Source organism: Staurois parvus, unplaced genomic scaffold (assembly GCF_062004578.1).
Source record: "Staurois parvus isolate SC_StPar_1 unplaced genomic scaffold, SC_StPar_1.0 ptg002686l, whole genome shotgun sequence".
In the NCBI taxonomy this organism is placed as follows: Eukaryota; Metazoa; Chordata; class Amphibia; order Anura; family Ranidae; genus Staurois; species Staurois parvus.
The window spans coordinates 1,878,015-1,905,037 of record NW_028320482.1 but is presented as its reverse complement, the minus strand read 5'-3'; the positions used below and the strand labels follow the sequence as shown (position 1 = coordinate 1,905,037).

The 27,023-nt window shown below is 43.5% G+C and overlaps 3 protein-coding genes across 3 annotated transcripts in view; all 3 read left to right on the top strand.

Annotated features, from left to right (window-relative positions):
* The window catches only part of LOC149429934 (uncharacterized), a 69,977-nt gene extending 62,502 nt beyond the window's left edge, over positions 1–7,475 (top strand). The window contains exons 8-10 of the mRNA XM_089666369.1: positions 67–297; positions 452–587; positions 2,663–7,475. Of these exons, the coding sequence (XP_089522495.1) occupies positions 67–297; positions 452–587; positions 2,663–3,882 (1,587 nt within the window). The 3' untranslated portion in view covers positions 3,883–7,475. The remainder of the gene's footprint in view (positions 1–66; positions 298–451; positions 588–2,662) is intronic.
* An 8,342-nt stretch (positions 7,476–15,817) lies between these two features.
* Positions 15,818–19,369, top strand: LOC149429933 (gastrula zinc finger protein XlCGF53.1-like; the record flags this gene model as incomplete). The annotated part of the gene is made up of 3 exons (XM_089666367.1): positions 15,818–15,866; positions 18,493–18,607; positions 19,175–19,369. Coding segments are annotated over exons 2-3 (291 nt in total), but the record flags the coding sequence as incomplete, so codon positions are not given.
* Positions 19,327–27,023, top strand: part of LOC149429931 (uncharacterized) — a 71,026-nt gene continuing 63,329 nt past the window's right edge. The window contains exons 1-4 of the mRNA XM_089666366.1: positions 19,327–19,519; positions 19,636–19,826; positions 19,981–20,116; positions 20,857–21,490. Coding sequence (XP_089522492.1) covers positions 19,435–19,519; positions 19,636–19,826; positions 19,981–20,116; positions 20,857–21,490 — 1,046 coding nt within the window. The 5' untranslated portion in view covers positions 19,327–19,434. The remainder of the gene's footprint in view (positions 19,520–19,635; positions 19,827–19,980; positions 20,117–20,856; positions 21,491–27,023) is intronic.

Here is a 27,023-nt window from a genome sequence, read left to right as displayed (position 1 = left end):
TAAAGGAGAGAGCAGTACGGAGGATCCATCTAGATCCCCCATCATCTGATAAACACATAGAAACAATGGATTCAGTCAGTGTGTGTGTTTCCTACAGATGGATCCAGTCATGGGAACCCACCAGAGAGATGTTCCCGTCCTCTGTATTCCCGGGATTCCACACAGGAAGGTCACACCATTCCTCACCATCATCAGGTAGATGGATCCAGTAATGGGAACCCACCAGAGAGATGTCCCTGTCCTCTGTATTCCCGGGATTCCACACAGGAAGGTCACACCATTCCTCACCATCATCAGGTCGGTGGAGTTGAGGGTCTGGAACATAAAGTGATGGAACACTCTGACATGTGGAGACGATGTGTGGACTTTACAAGATGATATTTTCTATGTGATCTCACATCATAAATCCTTCTATATTACAGATGTTATTTCTGCCATTCTGTTGGTTTAGGGTGAAGATCTGATGAAGATGAAAGTTGAGGGTGAAGTAGAAGAGACGTATGTGAGGGATGATCAGCAATATACGGAGGAGGCTGGAATGATGAGGACATTCAAAGAGGAGGACACTCCTACAGAGATCAGCACAGGTGAGCCACAATATATTCTTCTGTTATCTCTGCTCTGTTACTGCTCAGTGATTGGTCCAGAGTAGGGCGGGAGATGAGTGATATCAGCCAATCATAGATTGATAATAACAACCTTATCCACAGATGTCCTCCAAATCGCCCGCTCTGCTCCTCCCAAGACATCTTGCTCTCTAGCTCCATCATCACCTCCACCCACACTCGCCTCCAGGGCTTCTTTCATTCTCTGGAACTCCCTACCCCAGTATGTCCGGTCAGCCCCCACCCTGTCTGCCTTTAGGTGATCTTTGAAAACTCACTTATTCAGAGAAGCCGACCCCACCTCCACCTAAGAACTGTACTTGAGCCACCTCCATCAGAACATCACCTACAACTATCACCTTTTGTACCACCTCCCCCTTCCTTTAGATTGTAAGCTCCATGAGCCGGGGCTTCCTGTTCCTTCTGTATTGAAATGCATTGTAATTGTACCACCCCCTTATATTGTAAAGCGCTGTGCAAACTGTTGGCGCTTTATAAATCCGGTTTATCAATAATAGTCACTGATACCCGTCCTACACATTATTTCTTCTTTTCTATCAGATAAACCCCCTTCTCTGTGCTGCAGACATGATTTATGTAGAGTTTGGGGTTCAGATGGCAGCATAAGGTTGTGTTGTACTCCTAGTTACAGTACACAGATATCTTGTTTAAATGCAGCTTTATACATTGACCACCTCCTTAGGTCTAGCCTCTGTGGACAATGTGGTCACCTGTTGACTTGGCACCATCTACAGGCAGCTTAACCCCCGGTTCACATCTGTGTGGGTGGTGCCACTGCGGATCCGCACGAAAATCCGTGCAGCCGCACCACCCACACAGAGAATCGCGAACCCGCGGGCGGGTGCCATTAGTTCTAATGGCACGCCGCCTGCACTGGGAAACACAACCGTACTGGGAACCGAGGATCCTGTATGGGCTACGTTTTCCAGAGTAGTGCAGGGACTTCTTTCTCTGCGTGTCAAATGAATGGGCTCTCGTGCCCGAGAAAAACGCGGCCCGCATGGCCGCATAGGTGTGGACCTAGGGTAACTCTTTAGTAAGACACAGAAGTTGAATCTAATGTCATTTTAATTCAGTTAATTGAAGTACAGAGTATTTGTTTTTCTTTTCCAGTATGTGGAGGCGTGCGAATACATCAACTTTCCTAAACCCTGTCTCTGCAAAGTACTAATACTTACTGTGGGAACATGGAAAAAATGGGAAGGGTCTAGTTATGAGTAAACTAACTAGCATTAAACATGAGGGGAATACAGAAGGAGAAGAGAAAGTCATATACTGTAGTATACAAGTTGCAGGGGCCTAAAACTTCCACTAGATGTCATCGTACTACAAAACAATAAAAACCTAATGCAGTTCAATACAACACAGAAAATTACATAAAAGTATGGCAGAGCAGTTGTTATCAGCAGAAGCCTAGGCCTATGGTCACTTGTTCTGTGCTAATAGTTCTACAAGTGTAAACTTTTAACCTTTTGTTTATCCAAAATACCTTGACTAGGCTTGTGGTTGTGTGAAAAGCATACCCCTCCCAGTCCCCATTGGTTCCTGTTCTTCTGACAAGGCTGGGGAAATGTAGAAGTGATCTGGGGGGGAGGACCAAAGGACCTTTTACTGAAGAGGGGAAGTCACAGCTGGTTGGGACATCCACAGAGAACATCTACTCACTAAAACTGACCTGATCCAGATTGAATCTTGATTTGATACCTAGCCCTATGGTCTCTTGTTCTCTATTAAAGGTCCTACAAGTCTGAACTTTGAACCTCGTCATTATCAGAGATCACATGACCCAGTGCCTAGGCTTGTGGTTGTGTGAAGAGCATGCCCCTCCCAGTCCCCATTGGTTCCTGGTCTTCTGACAAGGCTGGGGAAATGTAGAAGTGATCTGGGGGGAGGACCAAAGGACCTTTTACTGAAGAGATAAAAATTTCCAACTGCTTGGGAACTCTACAGAGAACATCTTCTCACTTGAATCTATCTGATCCAGATGTAATGTTGAGTTCAGTGATCTGATGATCATATTTTTTATGTTTTTCCAGGACACGTCATGGAGGAACCCTCAGAGGATCGTCTCACTTTATCTTCGGGTTGTAAAATGGAAGATGAGGAGATCACAAGAGGTTGTGCCGGAGAAAAGACAATGATCTCAGCTATGGATGGTGGACTTCACAGTGTGGATGGACCATCACATCCCTCTGACTCTGAGCAACCTCATACTGTGGGGGATGGTGGAGAAATTCAGGGGGAGGACATTTTTTTCTGTCCTGAATGTGGGGGAAGTTTTAGCTCTGAATTGAGTCTTACTGTACATCAGAGATCTCACACGGGTGGGAAGCTTCATTCCTGTGCTGTGTGTGGGAAATGTTTTACAAAGAAATCAAATCTTGTTAGACATCAGAGATCTCACACAGGGGACAAGCCGTATTCCTGCCCTGAGTGTGGGAAATGTTTTTTATACAATTCAGACCTTGTTATACATCAGAGATCTCACACGGGGGAGAAGCCATTTCCCTGCCCTGAGTGCGGAAAATGCTTTTCACAAAAATCAAACCTTGTTATACATCAGAAATCTCACAGAGGGGAGAAGCCGCATTCCTGTCCTGAGTGTGGGAAATGTTATTTACACAAGTCAGAATTTGTTTTACATCAGAGATCCCACACAGGGGAAAAACCGTATTCCTGCCTCCTATGTGCAAAATGTTTTTCACAGAAATCAGACCTTGTTAAACATCAGATATCTCACACAGGGGAGAAACCGTATTCCTGCCCTGAGTGTGGGAAATGTTTTCCATGGAAATCAAGGTTGGTTGTACATCAGAGATCTCACACAGGAGAAAAGCTGTATTCCTGTCCTGAGTGCAAAAAATGGTTTTTAAAAAAATCAGACCTTGTTAAACATCAGAGATCTCATACGGGGGAGAAGCCGTATTGTTGTTCTGAGTGCAGGAAATGTTTTTCACGGTTGTCCTCACTTTACTCACATCAGAAGATTCACGCAGACGAAAAGCCGTATTCCTGCTCTGAGTGCGGAAAATGTTTTTCATGGCAACACGGGCTTGTTATACATCAGAGATTGCACACCGGTGAGAAGCCAAATTCCTGCCCTGAATGTGGAAAACATTTTACACGGAAATCAGGCCTTGTTCTACATCAGAGATTGCACACAGGAGAGAAGCCGTATTCCTGTCCTGAATGTGGGAAAAGTTTTATACGGAAATCAGGCCTTGTTATACATCAGAGATCTCACATGTTAACCTGAACCCCATGGAAGTCAATGGGAGCAGAATCTTTCAAATCAATTCAGCCATTTTTAACGCTAATAGGTGTGAAAGGCATGGGGAGCTGGGCACTGCCCTGGGGATATTGACACATACACTATATTGACAAAAGTATTGGGCCGCCAGCCTTTCCATGCACATGAACTTTAATGGCCTCCCAGTCTTAGTCCGTAGGGTTCAATATTGAGTTGGCCCCGCCCTTTGCAGCTATAACAGCTTCAACTCTTCTGGGAAGGCCGTTCACAAGGTTTAGGAGGGTGTCTATGGGAAGGTTGGACCATTCTTCCAGAAGCACATTTGTCAGGTCAGGCACTGATGTTGGATGAGAAGGCCTGGCTCTCAGTCTCCACTATAATTCATCCCAAAATCCCAAAGGTGTTCTAAGGGGTTGAGGTCAGGACTCTGTGCAGGCCAGTCAAGTTCCTCCACCCCAAAACTCGCTCATCCATGTCTTTATGTCTTGCTTTGTGCACTAGTCCACAGTCATGTTGGAACAGGAAGGGGCCATCCCCAAACTCTTCCCACAGTGTTGGCAGCATGAAATTGTCCAAAATGTCTTGGTATGCTGACACCTTAAGAGTTCCCTTCACTGGAACTAGGGGGCCAAGCCCAACCCCTGAAAAACAACCCCACAACATAATCCCTCCCCCACTACACTTGGCACAATGAAGTCAGGCAAGTAGCGTTCTGGCAACCACCAAGCCCAGACATGTCCATAGGACTTGCAGACAGAGAAGCGTGATTGGTCACTCCAGAGAACACATCTCCACTGCTCTAGAGTCCAGTGGCGACATGCTTGACACCACTGAATCCGACGCTTTGCATTGCACTTGGTGATGTAAGGCTTGGATGCAGCTGCTCGGCCATGGAAACCCATTCCATGAAGCTCTCTACGCACTGTTGTTGTGCTAAACTGAAGACCATACCAAGTTTGGAGGTCTTTTGCTATTGACTCTGCAGACAGTTGGCGACTTCTGCGCACTGTGTGCTTCAGCATGCGCTGACCCCGCCCTGTCATGTGACGTGGCCTATCACTTGGTGGCTGAGTTGCTGTTATTCCCAGTTCCTTCCACTTTGTTATAATCCCACTAACAGTTGAGCGTGGAATATTTAGTAGCCAGGAAATGTCACGGATGGACTTATTGCACAGGTGGCAACCTATCACTGGACCACGCTTGGAGTCACTGAGCTCCTGAGAGCGACCCATTCTTTCACCAATGTTTGTAGAAGCAGTTTGCATGCCTAGGGGCTTGATTGTATACACCTGTGGCCATGGAGGGGATTGGAACACATAAATCACATGATTTGGAGGTCTGGCCTAATACTTTTGGAAAAATAGTGTACAATAGGAAGCTATAGACCAGTCAGCCTAATATCAATAGTATGTAAGGTATTTGAAGGAATGGTAAAGGACTCAATACAGAAATTTGTGATAAAGGTATCATAAGTGACAACCAGCATAGTTTTTTTTTAAAGACTTCTTTTTCATTGAAGGGAATTGCTGGCTTTAAAAAATGATATCTTTGTCATTGCTGCAGCAAAGACTGAGATAATCACCCTACCCATCCAAGGTATTTCCTATGGATGGGAAGTAGTTAATTATGGAGTGATACTTGAAGCTGATTTGCACAATGTTCTTTATTTTTGTCACAGTTGTATGTTTTTATATATTTTTTAGTGGTATATATTAGGGGTTGTACTAAGCATAGCAGCTATTTTCTGGATTTACTGTATACATTTGTTCAAGAATGTGTGTGTATGTATGTAGGTATATATATATATATATATATATATATATATATATATATATATATGATTCTTCCTTTTCATGTCATAACACTGAAGAAATGACACTTTGCTACAATGTAAATTAGCCATTTTCCCTCCCCGGTGTCATGTGACTCTTTAGCATTACAAGATCTCAGGTGTGAATGGGGAGCAGGTGTGTTAAATTTGGTGTTATCGCTCTCATACTGGTCACTGGCAGTTCAACACGGCACCTCATGGCTAAGAACTTTCTGAGGATCTGAAAAAAATATTGTTGCTCTTCATAAGATGGCCTAGGCTTTAAGAAATTAAGAAAGACCCTGAAACTGATCTGCAGCACGGTGGCCAAGACCATACAGCGGTTTAACACGACAGGTTCCACTCAGAACAGGTCTCTCCATGGTCAACCAAAGAAGTTGAGTGCACGTGCTCAGCGTCATATCCAGAGGTTGTCTTTGGGAAGTAGACGTATGAGTGCTGCCAGCATTGCTGCAGAGGTTGAAGGGGTGGGGGGGTCAGCCTGTCAGTGCTCAGACCATACGCCGCACCCTGCATCAAATTGGTCTGCATGGCTGTCATCCCAGAAGGAAGCCTCTTCTAAAGATGATGGACAAGAAAGCCCGCAATCAGTTTGCTGAAGACAAGCAGACTAAGGACATGGATTACTGGAACCGTGTCCTGTGGTCTGATGACACCAAGATCAACTGATTTGGTTCAGATGGTGTCAAGCGTGTGTGGCGGCAACCAGGTGAGGAGCACAAAGACAAGTGTGTCTTGCCTACAGTCAAGCATGGTGGTGGGAGTGTCATGGTCTGGGGCTGCATGAGTGCTGCCGGCACTGGGGGGCTACAGTTCATTGAGGGAACCATGAATGCCAACATGTACTGTGACATACTGAAGCAGAGCATGATCCCCCTCCCTTCAGAGACTGGGCCGCAGGGCAGTATTCCAACATAACGACCCCAAACACACCTCCAAGACCACCACTGCCTTGCTAAAGAAGCTGAGGGTAAAGGTGATGGACTGGCCAAGCATGTCTCCAGACCTAAACCCTATTGAGCATCTGTGGGGCATCCTCAAATGGAAGGTGGAGGAGCGCAAGGTCTCTAACATCCACCAGCTCTGGGATGACATCATGGAGGAGTGGAAGAGGACTCCAGTGGCAACCTGTGAAGCTCTGGTGACCTTCATGCCCAAGAGGGTTAAGGCATTGCTGGAAAATAATGGCGGCCACACAAAATATTAACACTTTGGGCCCAATTTGGATCTTGTCACTTAGGGGTGGACTCACTTTTGTTGCCAGCGGTTTAGATATTATTGGCTGTCTGTTTGAGGGCACAACAAATTTCCATGTTATACAAGCTGTACACTGACTACGTCACATTGTAGCAAAGTGTCATTTCTTCAGTGTTGTCACATGAAAAGAATCAAATATTTACAAGAATGTGAGGGGTGGACTCACTTCTGGGAGATACTGCGTGTGTGTATGTATATATATATATATATATATACACACACATACACTATATTGTCAAAAGTATTCATATGCCTGCCTTTACACACGCATGAACTTTAACCACTTCCAAACCGGGCACTTTTACCCCCTTCCTGACCAGGCCAATTTTCAGCTTTCAGTGTTGTCGCTATTTGAATGACAAATGTGCGGTCATGCAACACTGTATTCATAAAAAATGTTTATAATTTTTTCACACATATAGAGCTTTCTTTTGGTGGTATTTAATCACCACTGTGTTTTTTATTTTTTGATAAACAAAAAAAAATAAACAAAAAACATTTGAAGAAAAAATGTGTTTTTCTTTGTTTCTGTTAGGTTATATATTTGTAAAATTTTCTTTCTTCATAAATTTGGGTCAAAATGTATTCTGCTACATTTCTTTGGTGTAAATACCCCAAATTAGTGTATATTATTTAGTCTGTAGGAAAGTTATAGAGTTCACAAACCATGGTATATATCTGACAATCGATCAGTCCTGATGTACTGACAGCCAATCTCATTTCTTGAAGCCCGAAAACACCAGGACAGTACAAATACCCCCAAAATGACCCATTTTTTTTTTAAATAGTCTTTTTTCTGGGGAAATCAATGGTGCAGAAGGATCTGGGGGTTCTGGTAGATCACAAGCTTAATAATGCCAAGCTGCGCGTTCTAAATTGAGCAAAATCCATAATAATACATAAGGGGATATGATCTCCATGTATAATACATAAGGGGGATATGATCTCCATGTATAATACATAAGGGGGGTTATGATCTCCATGTATAATACATAAGGGGGGATATGATCTCCATGTATAATACATAAGGGGGGGATATGATCTCCATGTATAATACATAAGGGGGGATATGATCTCCATGTATAATACATATGGGGGATATGATCTCCATGTATAATATATAAGGGGGATATGATCTCCATGTATAATACATAAGGGGGGATATGATCTCCATGTATAATACAGAAGGGGGGATATGATCTCCATGTATAATACAGAAGGGGGGATATGATCTCCATGTATAATACATAAGGGGGGATATGATCTCCATGTATAATACAGAAGGGGGCTATGATCTCCATGTATAATACATAAGGGGGATATGATCTCCATGTATAATACATAAGGGGGGATATGATCTCCATGTATAATACATAAGGGGGGATATGATCTCCATGTATAATACATAAGGGGGATATGATCTCCATGTATAATACATAAGGGAGGGATATGATCTCCATGTATAATACATAAGGGGGGATATGATCTCCATGTATAATACATAAGGGGGATATGATCTCCATGTATAATACATAAGGGGGGGATATGATCTCCATGTATAATACATAAGGGGGGGGGATATGATCTCCATGTATAATACATAAGGGGGGATATGATCTCCATGTATAATACATAAGGGAGGGATATGATCTCCATGTATAATACATAAGGGGGGATATGATCTCCATGTATAATACATAAGGGGGGATATGATCTCCATGTATAATACATAAGGGAGGGATATGATCTCCATGTATAATACATAAGGGGGGATATGATCTCCATGTATAATACATAAGGGGGGATATGATCACCATGTATAATACATAAGGGGGATATGATCTCCATGTATAATACATAAGGGAGGGATATGATCTCCATGTATAATACATAAGGGAGGGATATGATCTCCATGTATAATACATAAGGGGGGGCTATGATCTCCATGTATAATACATAAGGGGGATATGATCTCCATGTATAATACATAAGGGGGGGATATGATCTCCATGTATAATACATAAGGGGGGATATGATCTCCATGTATAATACATAAGGGGGATATGATCTCCATGTATAATACATAAGGGAGGATATGACCTCCATGTATAATACATAAGGGGGGTTATGATCTCCATGTATAATACATAAGGGGGGATATGATCTCCATGTATAATACATAAGGGGGGGATATGATCTCCATGTATAATACATAAGGGGGATATGATCTCCATGTATAATACATAAGGGGGGATATGATCTCCATGTATAATACATATGGGGGATATGATCTCCATGTATAATATATAAGGGGGATATGATCTCCATGTATAATACATAAGGGGGGATATGATCTCCATGTATAATACAGAAGGGGGGATATGATCTCCATGTATAATACAGAAGGGGGGATATGATCTCCATGTATAATACATAAGGGGGGATATGATCTCCATGTATAATACAGAAGGGGGGATATGATCTCCATGTATAATACATAAGGGGGGATATGATCTCCATGTATAATACATAAGGGGGGATATGATCTCCATGTATAATACATAAGGGGGATATGATCTCCATGTATAATACATAAGGGGGGATATGATCTCCATGTATAATACATAAGGGGGGATATGATCTCCATGTATAATACATAAGGGGGATATGATCTCCATGTATAATACATAAGGGAGGGATATGATCTCCATGTATAATACATAAGGGGGGGATATGATCTCCATGTATAATACATAAGGGGGATATGATCTCCATGTATAATACATAAGGGGGGGATATGATCTCCATGTATAATACATAAGGGGGGGGATATGATCTCCATGTATAATACATAAGGGGGGATATGATCTCCATGTATAATACATAAGGGAGGGATATGATCTCCATGTATAATACATAAGGGGGGATATGATCTCCATGTATAATACATAAGGGGGGATATGATCTCCATGTATAATACATAAGGGAGGGATATGATCTCCATGTATAATACATAAGGGGGGATATGATCTCCATGTATAATACATAAGGGGGGATATGATCACCATGTATAATACATAAGGGGGATATGATCTCCATGTATAATACATAAGGGAGGGATATGATCTCCATGTATAATACATAAGGGAGGGATATGATCTCCATGTATAATACATAAGGGGGGGCTATGATCTCCATGTATAATACATAAGGGGGATATGATCTCCATGTATAATACATAAGGGGGGGATATGATCTCCATGTATAATACATAAGGGGGGATATGATCTCCATGTATAATACATAAGGGGGGATATGATCTCCATGTATAATACATAAGGGGGGATATGATCTCCATGTATAATACATAAGGGGGGATATGATCTCCATGTATAATACATAAGGGGGGATATGATCTCCGTGTATAAATACATCAGTGGTTCCTATAGTGAACTCAGTGTAGAGTTATTCATCCTGAGGTCATCACAGAGGACAAGGGGGCACTCTATGTCTGGAGGAAAAGAAATGTAATCTCCAAACACGGAAAGGTTTCTTCACAGTGAGAGCTGTGAAAATGTGGAATAGACTCCCTCAAGAGTTGGTTGTGGCCAGCTCAGTGGATTGCTGTAGGAAAGTCCTGGATTGTTTCTTGGATACACAGAATATAACTGGATATAACATTTATAGGTAAAGTTGATCCAGGGAATATCCGATTGCCTCTCAGGGGATCAGGAAGGACTTTTTTTCCCAGCAGGAACAAATTGGATCATGCTTTGCTGGGGTTTTTGCCTTCCTCTGGATCAACTGTTGGTGTAGGATTATAAAATTTTTTTTAATGGTTGAAATTTCAGCCAGACCAACTATATAACTATGTGATTAGCTGTGATTGACCCAGTCTGCATCATGTGACCAATCACAGCTAACAACACAATTGTATTCAATGGATGGCATGAAAGGAAGCCATCCATTGTATCTAGTTGTCATATGATCTGCTGTGATTGGTGACAGCTGGTGACATCACTCCACTGTGCGACCGCTTGAGTGGCACCTTCTGAGTCGGGGGGGGGGAGCAAGGTTAAAGTGTATGTGATATTCCACCTTCCACCAATGGTAGCTTTCTATTTGTATCAGTATGTCCCTATGATCATATTCTACAGTCTAATAACCAATATAGTCTCATCCAGCATGACATTACGCTTTGATAGAGACTAATTATGATGTATGGGACTCTAAGGACATTTATTGTGACTAATTAGCCCAGTGTACAGTACAGCCTAATCATGTTTGATATCAGCATGAGTGGTCATACTCTTCTGCATTTCTGTAGACACTTGTTTTTACTAGGGTAACTCTGATACTGTTTTTTTACCAGCAAGTCTGAGTACAGATACACGTACTCAAGCACTCGCAGATACTAATTACCGATACCTTTGTGGTATGATTTTAGCCCATACAAAATGAATGGGCTCAAATCACACTGCAAAGAATTTAATGCGATTTGAATTAACCATTCACAAAATACTAGATCAAGGAGTGTTTAATGATTCTTTTACAATAGGCTTCGGATCCCAGCTAAACAGAACTTATGATGGCCTGCTTTGTGCCTCTGAACCTACTGCATATGACACACCATTCCTTGGACCTCATTATCACAATGCTTCTTTAGGGGTTGCTTGTGATGATCAAGACGAGACATTCCTCCACACAGATGAGGTCATGAAGAGCAGAATGTGTAGTTGTTGGCTCTTTTGAGACTCAAGATTTTACAGAGATGGACCTTCTACAATGATCCACAGCTTCTTCCTCTTTTCAGTGGAAACAGACACCTCCTAGAGACATCAGGATATTTAGGGGGCATACATGACAAAGAAAAAAAAATGTATCACACTCATAGATCACCGAATCACCAAGCATGTGGCGGAAACCTATTAGCCTCCCAGGGGAACTACCCCTAAATTGTCACTCTAATTCTCAGGACTTTCCAGAATGGTATAAATTGAGAAGGGGGTTACATCCTCCCACATTGCAAATGCCTGGTCTTGACAGAAGAGAGAATTAGTTGGGCATGGGCTTGACAGCTGAGTGGGCTAGCTGGGCCAGGGCTTGACAGTTGAGTAGGCTAACTGGGCCAGGGCTTGACAGTTGAGTGGGCTAACTGGGCCAGGGTTTGGCAGTTGAGTGGGCTAGCTAGGCCAGTGCTTGGCAGTTGAGTGGACTAGCTAGACTTCGGCTTGACAGCTGAGTGTGGGGCTTGGCAGTTGAGTGGGCTAGCTGGTCCAGGGTTTGGCAGTTGAGTTGGCCTAGCTAGGCCAGTGCTTGGCAGTTTAGTAACATAGTTAGACTTCTGCTTGACAGCTAAGTGTGCTAGTTGGGCCTGGGGTTGACATGCATGTAGGCTAGTAGGGCCCTGGGTTGACATATAAGTAGGCTAGTTGGGCATGGGCTTGACAGTTGATTGGGCTAGCTGGGCCGGGGCTGGTGTTTGAGGTCAACAGCTGGGTAGGCTAGCTACCAGTGGACAGCTTGGGCCTAATCTTCACCATTGAATATTATAGCTGAGCCTGGGCTTGATGGCTGGTCGAGTCACTTGGCTGGGAGGCCAGCCTAGTCTGGGAAACACAGACTTTAGGCCACTAATATGTGACAGTTGGCACTATTCTCTATAGACAGACTTTGTACAGATAGGGAAGGGAAAAAAAGAGCAGCTAGTAAACAGGGCTTCCCTCCACAGAGGGTTTTTGGTATCTCTTAACTACTATCTCCTCTGCCCTTCTTCTGACCCACCTCCAATGTGTAGCCACTCCTGGGAAAGGTTGAGGGTGTAGGCGTTGCAAAGCCTACTCTCTTCATTCAGGTGGAAGAGGCAGACACATACATATAAGGACCTTAAGGGAACATATCACATAATGTTATGTGACTATTTGCGGCATCTGCAATTGGATGACAGTTTGTAATTGACACGCTGCCCACCAAAATATCATCTCACTACAGACCAGTAATTTTTTTTTCTATATAGCTGGGAAATGCTTTTACTGGGAAGGCGGTAGTCTTACTCAGGAGTCTCTGTGTTACAGTATTCCCAGGTTTTCAATGCTACTCTCAGAATCCCTGCCCGGACTTCCAATGGTACTCACAGAATCCATGTGGGAACATCTAATGGTACTTCCTGCTAAGACTGGACTTCAAATGGTAATTGCAGAATTCCTACCAGGATTTCTAGAGCTCCCAGTAATGATGCTTGGTATGTCCTTCAGCCAGGAACGGTATGTAAGCACCAACCTTTGCAGTAGCTGGTACCGTGTCTTATTGCCAAAGCCCCCTCTTTAAAGAGCTCCATTAATTGTCCAACCAGATTGTCTAACTGTTGCCAACCCAGACTGACCTGGTTACTCTCTTGCTGGTTCCTTGCCTAGATCTCCACTCAGACGTGACTATACCTACCTGTTGTTTGCCACCTGCCTTGACCTGTCTATTGTTTCATTTGCAGCCCTGGGAACACACCATAAAATCTGTGCTTCCAGCCACCTGAAGGTAGGGTGAGGTGATCCCAAGGCTCGTGATCTGGCGACAGTTTGCCAAGTAGTAGACTGTGACCTGTAGAGTCTTCAGCCAATCTCCACCATTAGGAGCTCTGGTGAAAACCAACTGTCACTTAGACCCCTTGTCACGTCACTTAGACCCCTTGTCACCTGCCAGGAGACACCGTTGCAGACACAACCATGCAGCAGGTTTCTGCTTGATGAACTTTCCAATCAGAACTCAGTATTTCTGTACAAGAACTCCATAGAGGATATTTTCAGTTAGAGGACCTCAATAAATCCCTGTGTTAAGCTCAGCTACTGTGGAGAGTCATCCTGGGGCGGGGCTAAGAGGGGGGTCATTTTGGGAGAAAAGGTACTTCCCCTTTAGTCCTTCCTGCTACGTACAGGTGTAGCTCAGGGAGTGGGTGAGGGAGCCAAAGGGGAGGAAGACTGTCTGGAGCTGCCAAGAAGCAGAAGGACCATGTGAGGTGAAGGACCATAAAGGTGGGAGGCGACCTAAATAGTGAAAAAATGTTCTGTGGGACTTTGTTGCAGAAAAAAAAGTCTACTTACCTTCACTTTTTGCTGAAAAAAAGAGTATTTTCTGTTTATGTAAGAAGAAATAAAATAGACGTTTACGTTCGCGAGACTGTCACGTTCTGGCACGTGATTTCCCCTCATCCTCCCAATTGGTGGAGGATGTAATGGGTAGACATGTGCAGAACAGAAAAACTAGTATCATTTCATTTCGGAATGATTCGTTCAGTTACCTCTTTCATTTAGTTGGATTTATAACAAAATTCGTTTAGCTTCGTTTATTAATTTTCGACCGGATTCCAATTTTTCCAATGGATTTGAAGGATTCGAATGGAATTCAAATAAAAAATATTGAAGTGATTTGAATTCATTGTGAAGAATAGCTGGTTCTATGCTATTCGAAATTCAAATTTCAATAGATGGTTATATTCTTTCTATTCTAAAGGTACCAGGGGCATCTCATGGGGCCCCCCACTGACCCCGGGCCCTCGGCCAGTGCCCGAGTTTCCAAATGGTCAGTCTGCCCGATTCTAATCTATCCTATTGTTTTTCTATTCTAATATATCCTATTGCTTTTTTATTCTATTTTATGATTTTCTATTCCATTCTATCCTTTTATTTTTTATTCTATTCTATCAGATTATTTTCTATTCTATTTGTATCTATTCAACTATTTTCTATTCTATTTTTTTCTACTCTATTTTATTCCTGTCTTTTCTATTATATTCTATCCTTTTAATTTTTTTATTCTGCCCTATCGTACTATGTTCTGTTATACTGTATTCTTTTCGATATTTAAATTTTGGAAGACAGATATATTCTTTCTATTCTACTTTTTTCTATTCTATTCCTTTATTTATTGTTATGTTGTCTTCTATTTGATTTTTTCTATTCTATTCTTTTATTTTTTATTCTACTCTATTCTGTTCTGTTTTATTCTATTCTTTTTGATATTTGAATTTTGGAAAACAACTATATTCTTTCTGTTTAATTCTATTTTTTTCTGTTCTATTCTATTATTTTCCTTTATTTTCTATTTTATTCTGTTCTATTTTATTCTATTGTAGTCTATTTTTTTATATTCTATTCCTTTATTTTTTTATTCTGTTTTTATTCATTATTTTTCAAACTTTTGAGCTATATTCTAACACTAATATAGGTTTTTGTTCAGGTTTGTTTAAATTTTTTACTATTTTAATCTAGAAATTCAGATACATCCGAATCTCTGAATAATGAAAATTTCATCTGGATTTTGATTCGGAACACGTCTAGTAATAAATCTCATTGTTGGTGCCAGTGGGATAAAATAAGTCCCATCAATGGTGTGAGGATAAAGGGTAACTCCAGCCCGGCATTGGTGGTCAGTGGTGGTACTTACCTGATCCCACCCTCCCGCTGCCTCTCTGCTGATGTCGGAGTTCTACTTTCACTGTCAGAGAGGAGATGACGGCTCCCAACAGTCTGGTATCATTGCAGTGCCTGGTGATGGAACCCGGAGAGTGTTCCAGCCGTCATCACCTCACTGCCACTCTGCACAGTGTCCATGTGGACAAGCTGGGACAGTAGCTAAAATTCTGTAATTGTCCTTCATGATCTGGGACACTTGGGAACAATGACAAGGCCGTGTTCACACTATGAGACATTACTCAAGGCTGCAGTTCCTCTGAGCGCCACAACCTGGTGATCTCATTTAAATGGAGACAGGAAGTCTCTATGGAATACAGACAGGAAGTGATGTCAGGTACAAGCAGGAAGTGATGTCAGGTACAGACAGGAAGTTCCGGGTGAGAGGTGAGTGGGGAGGAAGTAGAGAGGAGACGTTGGTGGAAGTGGCAGCAGAGGAGGTAATAAGATGTTATTTCCTATTTACACCCAGTAACCCCCCCCGTCATGTCCGTCCTCTTCCTCCGTAGTCGCGTCCGTCCTCTTCCTCCGTAGTCGCGTGCGTCCTCTTCCTCCGTAGTCGCGTGCGTCCTCTTCCTCCGTAGCCGCGTGCGTCCTCTTCCTCCGTAGCCGCGTCCGTCCTCTTCCTCCGTAGCCGCGTCCGTCCTCTTCCTCCGTAGCCGCGTCCGTCCTCTTCCTCCGTAGCCAGGTCCGTCCTCTTCCTCCGTAGTCACGTCCGTCCTCTTCCTCCGTAGTCACGTCCGTCCTCTTCCTCCATAGTCACTGTGACGTCTTTTATCTCCAGCAGATGATGATACACACATATATAGTGTGGGAACCCAGATTAACCCCTTCAGGGGCACAACATTCCCCCACTTCCGGGGCCGGAACATTCTCCTCATTGTGGAGATGTCACCTTCTCCATGGAGATGACCTGCCCTGAATTTGGTTTGAGTGTTGTTTGTTGAACTTCTAAGAGGTTCCAACCCGTGCAGGAGTGCATTGCGCACCGGGTGCAAGGATTAAGAGTACGTTACGCACAGGGTTCAGGAGTGTGATTGCTTAAAGTGTTCCTAAACCCACAGCAGTAAAATCAGTCTGTAGATGCATAAAGCATGCTTGTTATACTCACTGTGGGACCTAAGGGGTTAATCTACTGCATTGCGTAAAAAGGCTGTTTGATCCTTTCTTCTCTGTTCCTCCCCTTTTTCAAGTGACCACCTCTTATCTCCAGACCAAACCCCCTTCAGGGGCACAACATTCCCCCACCTACGTGGCCGGAAAGTTCTCTTCATTATGGAGATGTGCCACTTTCTGAACTTAGCAGTCTTGATGGATGAGATTCAGATTTTGATTGTACTAAAATTGGACCCCAATTTACAAAAATTAATTTTTGGTCAAAGACGATCAATTATTATTTTTATTATACAGGTTTTATATAGCTCCAACAATTTATAATAGACCTGTAAAGGAGGCGGTACGATTAAAATACAGTTGAATACAGAAGGGATAGGAGGGCTCGGCTCATGGAGCTGACTCAAAGGAAGGGGGAGGTGGTAGAAAAGGTAATGGCTGCAGGGGATGATCTGATGGAGGTGACCCAAGTAATGTTTCTAGATGGAGGTGGAGTAGGCTTCCCTAAATAAATGAGTTTTCAAGCATCGTCTAAAAGGGTACTCCGGTTTCCTCCACTCCAAAGACATGCTGGTAGGTTAATTGGCTCCTGTCTAAACTGGCCCTAGTATGTGTATGAATGTGAGTTAGGGGCCTTAGATTGTACGCCCCTTGAGGGTTAGGGACTGATGTGAATGTACAATATATATATATATGTGTAAAGTGCTGCGAAAATTGACGGTCCTATATAAGTACCTGAAATAAATAAATAAGATAGGTGTTAACTGGGCATACATGGTGTAGGGAGTTCCAGAGGATGGGAGAGGTTCTGGAAAAGTCCTGAAGGTGGGCATAGGAGGAGGTAACACGACGATTTAGGCGATATCTTAAGATGAGGTTGGTGATGTACTGTAGGTAAGGGCACGTTGTGAACGGCTTTTTACGTGGTTGGTATTTTGAATTTTAGAACTTGGGCTAGTGAAAGCGAAGCAGCATTCACGGATCGGTCAGTAAGGTGCATAAATCTATAGCAGCAGCATTCTTCAATAGATTGAAGGGAGGATAACAGAAGCTTCATATAAACTTTATTTTATCCACTTGCCCTCCGGAATATTTCCCCCCTTCCTGACCAGGTCATTTTTTGCGATACGGCGCTGCGTTACTTTAAATGAAAATTGCGCGGTCATGCAACGCTGCACCCAGGTGACACTTGTGTCCTTTTTTCTCACGAATAGAACTTTCCTTTGGTGGAATTTGATAACCTCTGCGGTTTTTACTTTTTGCAATATAAACAAAAAAAGACAACTTTAAAAAAAAAACCCAAATATTATTTATTTTCTGCTATAAAACATATCCAATAAATAAAAAGAAAAACTAAAAATCATATTTCTTCATAAATTTAGGCCAAAAGGTATTCTGCTATATATTTTTGGTAGAAAAATCCCAGTAAACGTATATTGATTAGTTTGTGCAAACGTTATAGCGTCTAAAAACTATGGGACATATACAAGGATTTAAAAAAAACATTTTTATACTATTAATGGTGGCAATTAGCGACTTATATCAGGACTGCGATATTGCGGAAAACATTTTTACACTGACACTTTGAGGGAACCAGTGACACTATTACAGTGATCAGTGCTAAAAATATGCATTGATCACTGTACTAATGACACTGGTTGGGAAGGGGTTAACATCTAGGGTGATCAAAGGGTTGAGTGTGTGCCTAGCTATGTGCTTGGTGTACACTAGGTGGCGCTGGTATAAGAGGAAGTGATAGATACTGTTCCCAGCTCTGCAGGGACACCCGATCCATGACTTTCCACTGTCACAACACAGCTGTGCCTATGTAAACATAGGCACAGCTGTGTTCTTCCTCCCTGCCCGATGATCTGCAGGTGCCGGCGAAGATTCGTTCGCTGGGACTTGCAGATTGCCTTCTGCTGTGAAAGTTCTCAAATTCTTCATCTACAGAGAAACCTACAAAGATCCCATGACCATAACAATGAGGATGGAAGAGGACCGGAGTCACATGACTGAGAGGATTCTAAACCTCACCCTGGAGATCATCTACCTGCTGACCGGAGAGGTGAGGAGGATTCTGGGAGGTCACATGACATCACTCTTATCTCTATTAATAAAACACAGATCTGACCGGAGAGGTGAGGAGGATTCTGGGAAGTCACATGACATCACTCTTATCTCTATTAATAAAACACAGATCTGACCGGAGAGGTGAGGAGGATTCTGGGAGGTGACACGACATCACTCCTATCTCTATTAATAAAACACAGACCTGACCGGAGAGGTGAGGAGGATTCTGGGAGGTCATATGACATCACTCTGATTTCTATTAATAAAACACAGACCTGACCGGAGAGATGAGGAGGATTCTGGGAGGTGACACAACATCACTCCTATCTCTATTAATAAAACACAGACCTGACCGGAGAGGTGAGAAGGATTCTGGGAGGTCACATGACATCACTCCTATCTTTATTAATAAAACACAGACCTGACCGGAGAGGTGAGGAGGATTCTGGGAGGTGACATGACATCACTCTTATCTCTATTAAAAAAAAAACACAGACCTGACCAGAGAGGTGAGGAGGATTCTGGGAATGTGACATGATATTTCTGTTTTTGTTGAATACAGAGATTTCTTCCTGTGAAGTCAGGTGATCATATGACCATCACAGTGCCTCCATGTGACTCCCTGAAACCTGAGAGACACAACATGCAGAAGATTCTAGAAGTCACCAAGAAGATGATGGAGCTGCTGACAGGAGAGGTGAGCGGTGCCGGAAATTCTGGGACATTCTCCAGTAACAGACAAGGGATGTGTCTGGATGGTGACTGTATCATTGTGTGTGTCAGGTTCCTATAAGGTGTCAGGGTGTCACTGTCTATTTCTCCATGGAGGAGTGGGAGTATTTAGAAGGACACAAGGATCTCTACAAGGACGTCATGATGGACAATCAGCCGCCCCTCACATCACCGGGTAAGAGGAGACTTTATTGTAAAGGAGAGAGCAGTACGGAGGATCCACCTAGATCCCCCATCATCTGATAAACACATAGAAACAATGGATTCAGTCAGTGTGTGTGTTTCCTACAGATGGATCCAGTCATGGGAACCCACCAGAGAGATGTCCCCGTCCTCTGGATTCCACACAGGAAGATCATACCATCCCTCACCATCATCAGGTAGATGGATCCAGTAATGGGAATCCACCAGAGAGATGCCCCCGTCCTCTGTATTCCCAGGATTCCACCCAGGAAGGTCACACCATCCCTCACCATCATCAGGTCGGTGGAGTTGAGGGTCTGGAACATAAAGTGATGGAACTCTCTGACATGTGGAGACGATGTGTGGACTCTACAAGATGATATTTTCTATGTGATCTCACATCATAAATCCTTCTATATTACAGATGTTATTTCTGCCATTCTGTTGGTTTAGGGTGAAGATCTGATGAAGATGAAAGTTGAGGGTGAAGTAGAAGAGACGTATGTGAGGGATGATCAGCAATATACGGAGGAGGCTGGAATGACGAGGACATTCAAAGAGGAGGACACTCCTACAGAGATCAGCACAGGTGAGCCACAATATATTCTTCTCTTATCTCTGCTCTGTTCCTGCACACTGATTGGTCCAGAGTAGGGCGGGAGATGAGTAATAATAGCCAATAATAGGTTGACAATAGTCACTGATACCCGTTCTGTATATTATTTCTTCTTTTTTTTCTCAGATACACCCCTTTCTCTGTGCTGCAGACACAATTTATTAATTCACACATGATTGATGTAGATTCTGGGGTTCAGCTGGCAGTATTCGGTTGCATTTCACTCATGGTTACAGTATATCAGATATAATAACACAGTTTGTGCCTTTTAGGTCGGTTCCTCTTCTTCGACAGACTTATAGGTAAATGTTAACATAAAACTCTATTTACAGTCTTGCTCAGATGAAAAGTGAATTGTAAGATAAATGAAACTCCCCACCTAGGCCTATGGTCACTTGTTTGATGCGAAAGGTTCTGGAAATCTGATCTTTGAACCTCTTTTTTATTAGAGATCACACAAACTACTGCCCAGCCTTGTGTTGTGTGAAGAGCATTCACCTCCCAGTCCCCATTGGTTTCTGCTCTTTTGAAAATTCTTTGCAAATGTAGAAGTGATCTGGGAGGACCAAAGGACCTTTTGTCTGAAGAAGGAAGGTTACAGCTCATTGGGACATCCATAGAGAACCTCTGCTCACTCATATCTGCCTGATCCACTTAGAATCATGAGTTAAATTAACTAACCATCTTGTATCTATGTTTTTATATTTTTCCAGGACACGCCATCGAGAAACCCTCAAACGATCGTCTCACTTTATCTCCGAGTTGTAAAATGGAAGATGAGGAGATCACAAGAGGTTGTGCAGGAGAAAAGACAATGATCTCAGCTATGGATGGTGGACTTCGCAGTGTGGATAGACCATCAAATCCCTCTGACTCTGAGCAACCTCGTACTATGGGGGATGGTGCTGGAATTCAGGGGGAGGAGAAAGTTTCCTGTCCTGAATGTGGGGAAAGTTTTAACTCTGAATTAGGTCTTACCGTACATCAGATATCTCACACGGGTGGGAAACTTTATTCCTGTTTTGAGTGCGGGAAATGTTTTTTCCATAAATCACAACTTGTCATACATTGTGGATCTCACAAGGGCAAGAAGTCAAATTCCTGCCCCGAATGTGGGAAATGTTTTACATGGAAATCAAAACTCATCACACATCAGAGGATTCACACGGGGGAGAAGCCGTATTCCTGTCCTGAATGCGGGAAATGTTTTTCACAGAGATCAGTTCTTGTTAGACATCAGAAATCTCACACCGGGGAGAAGCCATATTCCTGCCCTGAGTGCGGGAAATGTTTTTTACACAAATCGGACCTTCTGAAACATCAGAGATCTCACACGGGGGAGAAGCCGTATTCTTGTCCTGAGTGCAGGAAATGTTTTGCACGGTTGTCTACACTTTACTCACATCAGAGGATTCATGTGGAGAAAAACCCTCAGCGTGGGAATTTATTTTCGTGGGAATCGGACCTTGTTATGTGTCAGGGATTGCACAGTGGGAAAGATCATGTTCTTGACCCCAGTGAGGAAAGTGTTTTCTATGGAAATCAGAGGTTGTTTTATAGCAGAGATCTCACAGAGGGATGTACAGAAGAGCAAATGCACCTTGGTTCAGTTTATGACAGGTTCACCTAACTGCTCCTAGGTTCTGAATGTTAATCCGAACCTTACTGAAGTCAATGGAACAATAATATTTAAAGACAGTTCAGCCCATTTTTAAGGCTACTAGGCAAAAGAACATCAAACAAACAGCATGGAAAGCTGGGCATTGCCCTGGGGGGTGGGGGGCATGTACCTATGCAAACAGTTCCATTCAGTGAGGAGTAACTCATTTATTAATGCTTCAATTTTAATAATACAACTCATAATTCCTTTAAATAACATGCCTGGGAGATGCCTTTGTGAAGTGGCGGATATATGATGTAAACAAGCAAAAGTTATATAAGCAAAGAAAAACATGTTTCAATTGTCAGCAGCTAAATGACATTTCCTGGCCAGCTTCCCTCTGTAATCCTGGAGGAGGGACTTGTGTGGCAACCTCCTAGTTAGGTGCTAGGTTGTCAGGTAAATTTAGTTCTTTTTGGGCTTCTCTGTAATTCTATAATCAGAAGGACTGATAGAATAATTTGTCGCCAGGGTCGCTTCATCCGAAATGGTTTGCTGTCTCCCTGGTGACAGGGTTCGGCTTTTGGTGGACCGGGTTGATAAATTACTGGGAGGGGCTGGGCATGACCCAGCTGTCTTGGTCCATGTTGGAACCAATGACAGAATACATGGAAGGTGGAGGCTCCTTAACCTCCTTAGCGGTATTCCCGAGTGTAGCTCGGGGTAAAATTTGAGCACCAAGAGCGGTAACCCCGAGCTACACTCGGGCTTACCATGCGGCGTTGCTCAGGGAGTCCCTGCAGCACTTACCTTGTCCTTCGCTCCCGCGATGTGTCTCCTGCAGTGTCCCCAGCCATCTCCTCCGGCCGATTCCGGCATCCGACTTCCTTGTTCCAGTCCCTGTGACGTCGGGATGTACGGGCGCCAAAACCGGCGGCAAATTTGAAATTTTTAAAAAATGTCATTTTTTTTTTAAAATGATTATTACATAGTAAAACATTGCTGTTTCAATGCATTTCACATACATTTTGTCCCGAGTGCTTTGTCCTGTGCCCTGCCTGCATTTTGTCTGTTCTTTCTGCCTGGAAACTTAGAAAAGTCCATGGCGTCCAAAAAGCGTCCCTTTAGGTCAAAAGCGGTTTTAGACCGGCTAGAGAACAGCGATAGTAAATCAGAACCACTTGCAGAATTGAGTGATGATTCGTGGGGGAAATTCCTCATCAGACACTGAAAACGATTTTGCGACTTTGCTCAGCGATGTGCGAATTTGCCTCTGTATTTCACATTTCAGTGTTTTTGGTTTGATTATATTATTGAATTAAATGTATTATTATATTATTATTTTTTATGATTATTTATTAAATTATAATTTATGATTTCGTGTTACAAATTTTATCCTACCCGGGATGTTTACTAGACTCTTGTTCGGACAGATTTCAGTGAGTTATTCCTAAAAATTACAGGCCTACAATAAAAAAATACATATTTCCATGCAAAATAATGGTACCACTTTCAGCACAAAAAATTGGAAAGAATCATACCGCCGAGGAGGTTAAAAATCAATTTAAAGAACTAGGCTGCAAGTTGAAGGGAAGGACCTCCAAGGTGATATTCTCTGAATATACCTGTGCCATGCGCAACTCAGGAAAGACAGGGGGAGATTAGAGAACTCAACGCATGGCTGAAGACTTGGTGTAAGATGGAAGTATTTGGGTTTCTAGAGCACTGGGCTGACTTCTCATTGGGGTGCAGTCTATATGCTAGAGATGGTCTGCTCCTATATGGAAGGGGGTCTGCTGTGCTGGGGGACATGTTTATGTGGCGGCTGGAGGAGTATTTACACTAAGATGGAGGGGGGAGGGAGAATTTGATTATAACAGGGTAGATAGATCAGACAGGAGTCAGTACTTATTGGTGGGTGGAATGTGGAAAGATGGCGGGAGGGCTATGGCAGATGTCACAAGTTTGCCTGCAGCCTCTTGTGTGTTTACTCTTACCTCCATGCTGCTCTTGATTCCTTCACATGTGTGTTTGTCTGCGCTCACCTATGGGCGTCATCTGCTATTCTTTGGGTTTTATGTCCTTCCCTTCCATCACTTCCTGTCCCACCTCCTTGTCTGCCTGTCTATTTAAGATGTGCTCAGACTGGGCCACATTGCCTGAGCAACGTTTGTTGTTGGAGCTCCCCGGTGTTCTTCTGAATCCATTTAGTATATCCGTGTACCGACCCCGGTTTCGTCCCTGACATTCCTCCTGTATTGTCTATCCGTGCACCAACCCCGGCTTGTTCCTGACATCGCTAGTGTTCCGCCTGTCCTGACCTTGGCTTGCCTACTGGATATCCTGTCTCTACTCCCATTGCACCCTGCTCCCGCTAGCGGTCTCTTCTACCTCAGCTGGGTGTACCTGGGGGCCGCAACCTGGTCCCAGCCTGCTCCAAGTCCATCCCCACCATCAGGGGCCCTGGTGAAAAAGCAGGCTGGGGCTTAGACTCCGCGCCCTGGGGAACCCCAAGCTGTGGTTTTATAGAGCTCATTACCATAGACGTGGAGTGGATGGAAAGGCGTAAAATTATTCTTGTACAGGTTAATGGTCAGAGGAAGTATGATGGCCCTCCTGCAGACCGGGTGGGAGAAGCTCCTCCACTTGGGACAGAAATATTTATCAACAATCTCCCTCAGGAAATCTATGAAGATAAATGAATTCCACTTTTCGTATGACTTTTCTAGTAGACAAATTACACAAGTACCTGAAACACAGCATGTACTGTATATTGTACTTCGAGTATTCAGGGGTGGGCTTGTTGCTGGACTGTCTGCGGTGGAATCAAAGCATTGTCTGGGTGCTTGGCTGTTGATTATGTGGCAGTGCGGTATCCTGCCATGGTCTAAATCAAGGTTATGACCCAGGATTCTCAACTATACAGGTTGAGGGGCTCCAGACGGTATGCTTAATGCAGAGGAAACTGGTTTGTCAGTTTCCTCGTTGGTTTGTAAAGCCCGTTTTGGGACCTGGGGCCTGGGGCCTGGAGATTTCGAAGTGATTTGGGAGGGATGAAATCTCCAATCCTGGGTCCATGTTTTGTGAAAATCCAACACACTGATTACACAGGTGTGTGCAGGCCTTTTTGTAGAGGCCTAACCAGGGTTCTGGGCTCCACCCTGGCAGACAGGAGGTCATTGCCCAGGAGTCTGGAGGGCTCCACTTGGAGAGGTGGGAGCCAGAGCAGCAAGGGGCTGCTAGCTGTGTGCAAAACAGCCATTCAGAAAAGAGTCTGCAGGAGACAGATGTGAGCATGAAGTGGAAGGCCAGAGCGGCAGGACTGTATGTATAAGCAAAGAGGCTAAAAGTCTGTATATGTTAGAGTGCAGGGGTGGACTGACCATTTGGAAACTTGAGCACTGCCCGAAGGCCCAGGGTCAGTAGGACTTGGGCACTGCCCGAGGGCCCAGGGTCAGTAGGGGGCCCCATGGGATGCCCCCGATACCTTTTTCATAGGCTTTTTCGAGTTTGGGCAAGGACACAGAAGCCCCACGATCCCCTATTGCCCGGGGGCCCCATGAGTTGTCAGTCCGCCCCTGTTAGAGTGAAATGCTGAAAACCTTTGTGAGGGAAATCATTTATGTTTGGATTAATGGAACTTTCCTTTAAATAAAATTGGGCTAACATGGCCCTTAAAAAAGAAAGCGAGTGGCTTTATGTTGTAAAAGCTCTACCCTCGATACTTGTATCCACAATTCGCTTGCTATCCATTAGATCACCTTCAGCTACTAGCTGTTAATTAGATTACTGTTAGATGTAGTTGCTAGCTTTTGATTAGCTTACTGTTAATTAGATCACTGCTAGCTATTGCCTGTTAATTAGATGTGCTGATGATATTACTGTGTACAGTTTGCATTGTTTAGGATCATGTGATCAAGCTCTTACCTGATTTTGTGTGGTATAAATTCTGTGTGAATTGACAGTAAAGAGAGTTCCAGTTGCACCTAAGCTACTATCATCTAGTCTAGTGTCATTGGGTGCAATGCTCAGCTATAATACCTTGGTCCTGTGTCTGCGCAATGAGGAAGCAGTTCTCTGACTGAAGCACGCAGGTGGGGTGCTAGGCATTCCATCACATTATCATTCTCTTGGGATTTACTAGTGCTACTACCAAGATAGACATGTCATCTATTAGCAATCTGTTCTGTTTTGGGGTATCTTACTTCACTCCCAGACCCCAAGTTCTACCAGCAATAAATTTACAAAAAGATACCCCTAGACTGTTTACTAAGCCAGAGTGGATGGGTGACAGTTGTATGCCTAGTTGCCTTGCACTGACTAGGGAACGAACCTGTGTACATTTACATAAATTATGCTGTGCACAGCTGGATATATTACTTTACTGGCCGTAGTAATAGCAGTAATAAATAGACACGTGCATGCCGGAAATGTTCCTTTAGTTTCAGGTTGTAACGGAACCGGAACCCAGACCGCACTGAGTTTTTCCGTTATACCACAGCTTCCCCTGTCCGAACATCCACGGACCACACCCTTGAAATCCCTCAGGAATCAGACAGCACCCAGCTCTTCTTAATACAGGAAGCCAGCAACTTTTATTGTACACAAACAACATGTTTTATACAGAGGGCAGGGAAAGACAACCAGGGACAGGAAACACATCATCAGCCCGCCCCATCAGTGGGAAGGGCTACAGTATAGGCAGGAAACACCTCATCACCCCTCCCCATCCAACCAAGACACAGAACAATAGGATGCAGCCATGGGGCAAAGGACATTGACCAACCCCCACACCAATACACAAACAGTACATCCCATAATAGTTTGCTGGACAGGAAGGCACAGCACCATGGGGGGTAGCACATGGCAAACAGACAATGGACAGCCATGTGGCCGAGAACAAAGGAACACACACTATACACAAGACTCAGACATTCACATACACACCCTGTACCCCTTAACAGGCACAGGGTGGGTTAAACATAATGATTTGGGGAGATGATACAGGGGTCCCCCCACCCCCAAAAGTCGCTCCCGTCACACAGGTGCATTCGTTTATTGAAGGATTTTGGTTCATCATATTTGTTAGGTTCAGCCGATTCGTTTTCAGAATTCTTCGATATTTGTTTAGTATATTCGTTGGTGGGGTGGAATCAAAACATTTTGCAGTTTTTTGGAGGATTGCCATATATTAGTTTTTGAATTTAATACTTCGGGGGGATTCAAAATTCGGATCCATACGATACCTGAATGGATCCAAATATCGAATCTACCCGAAAT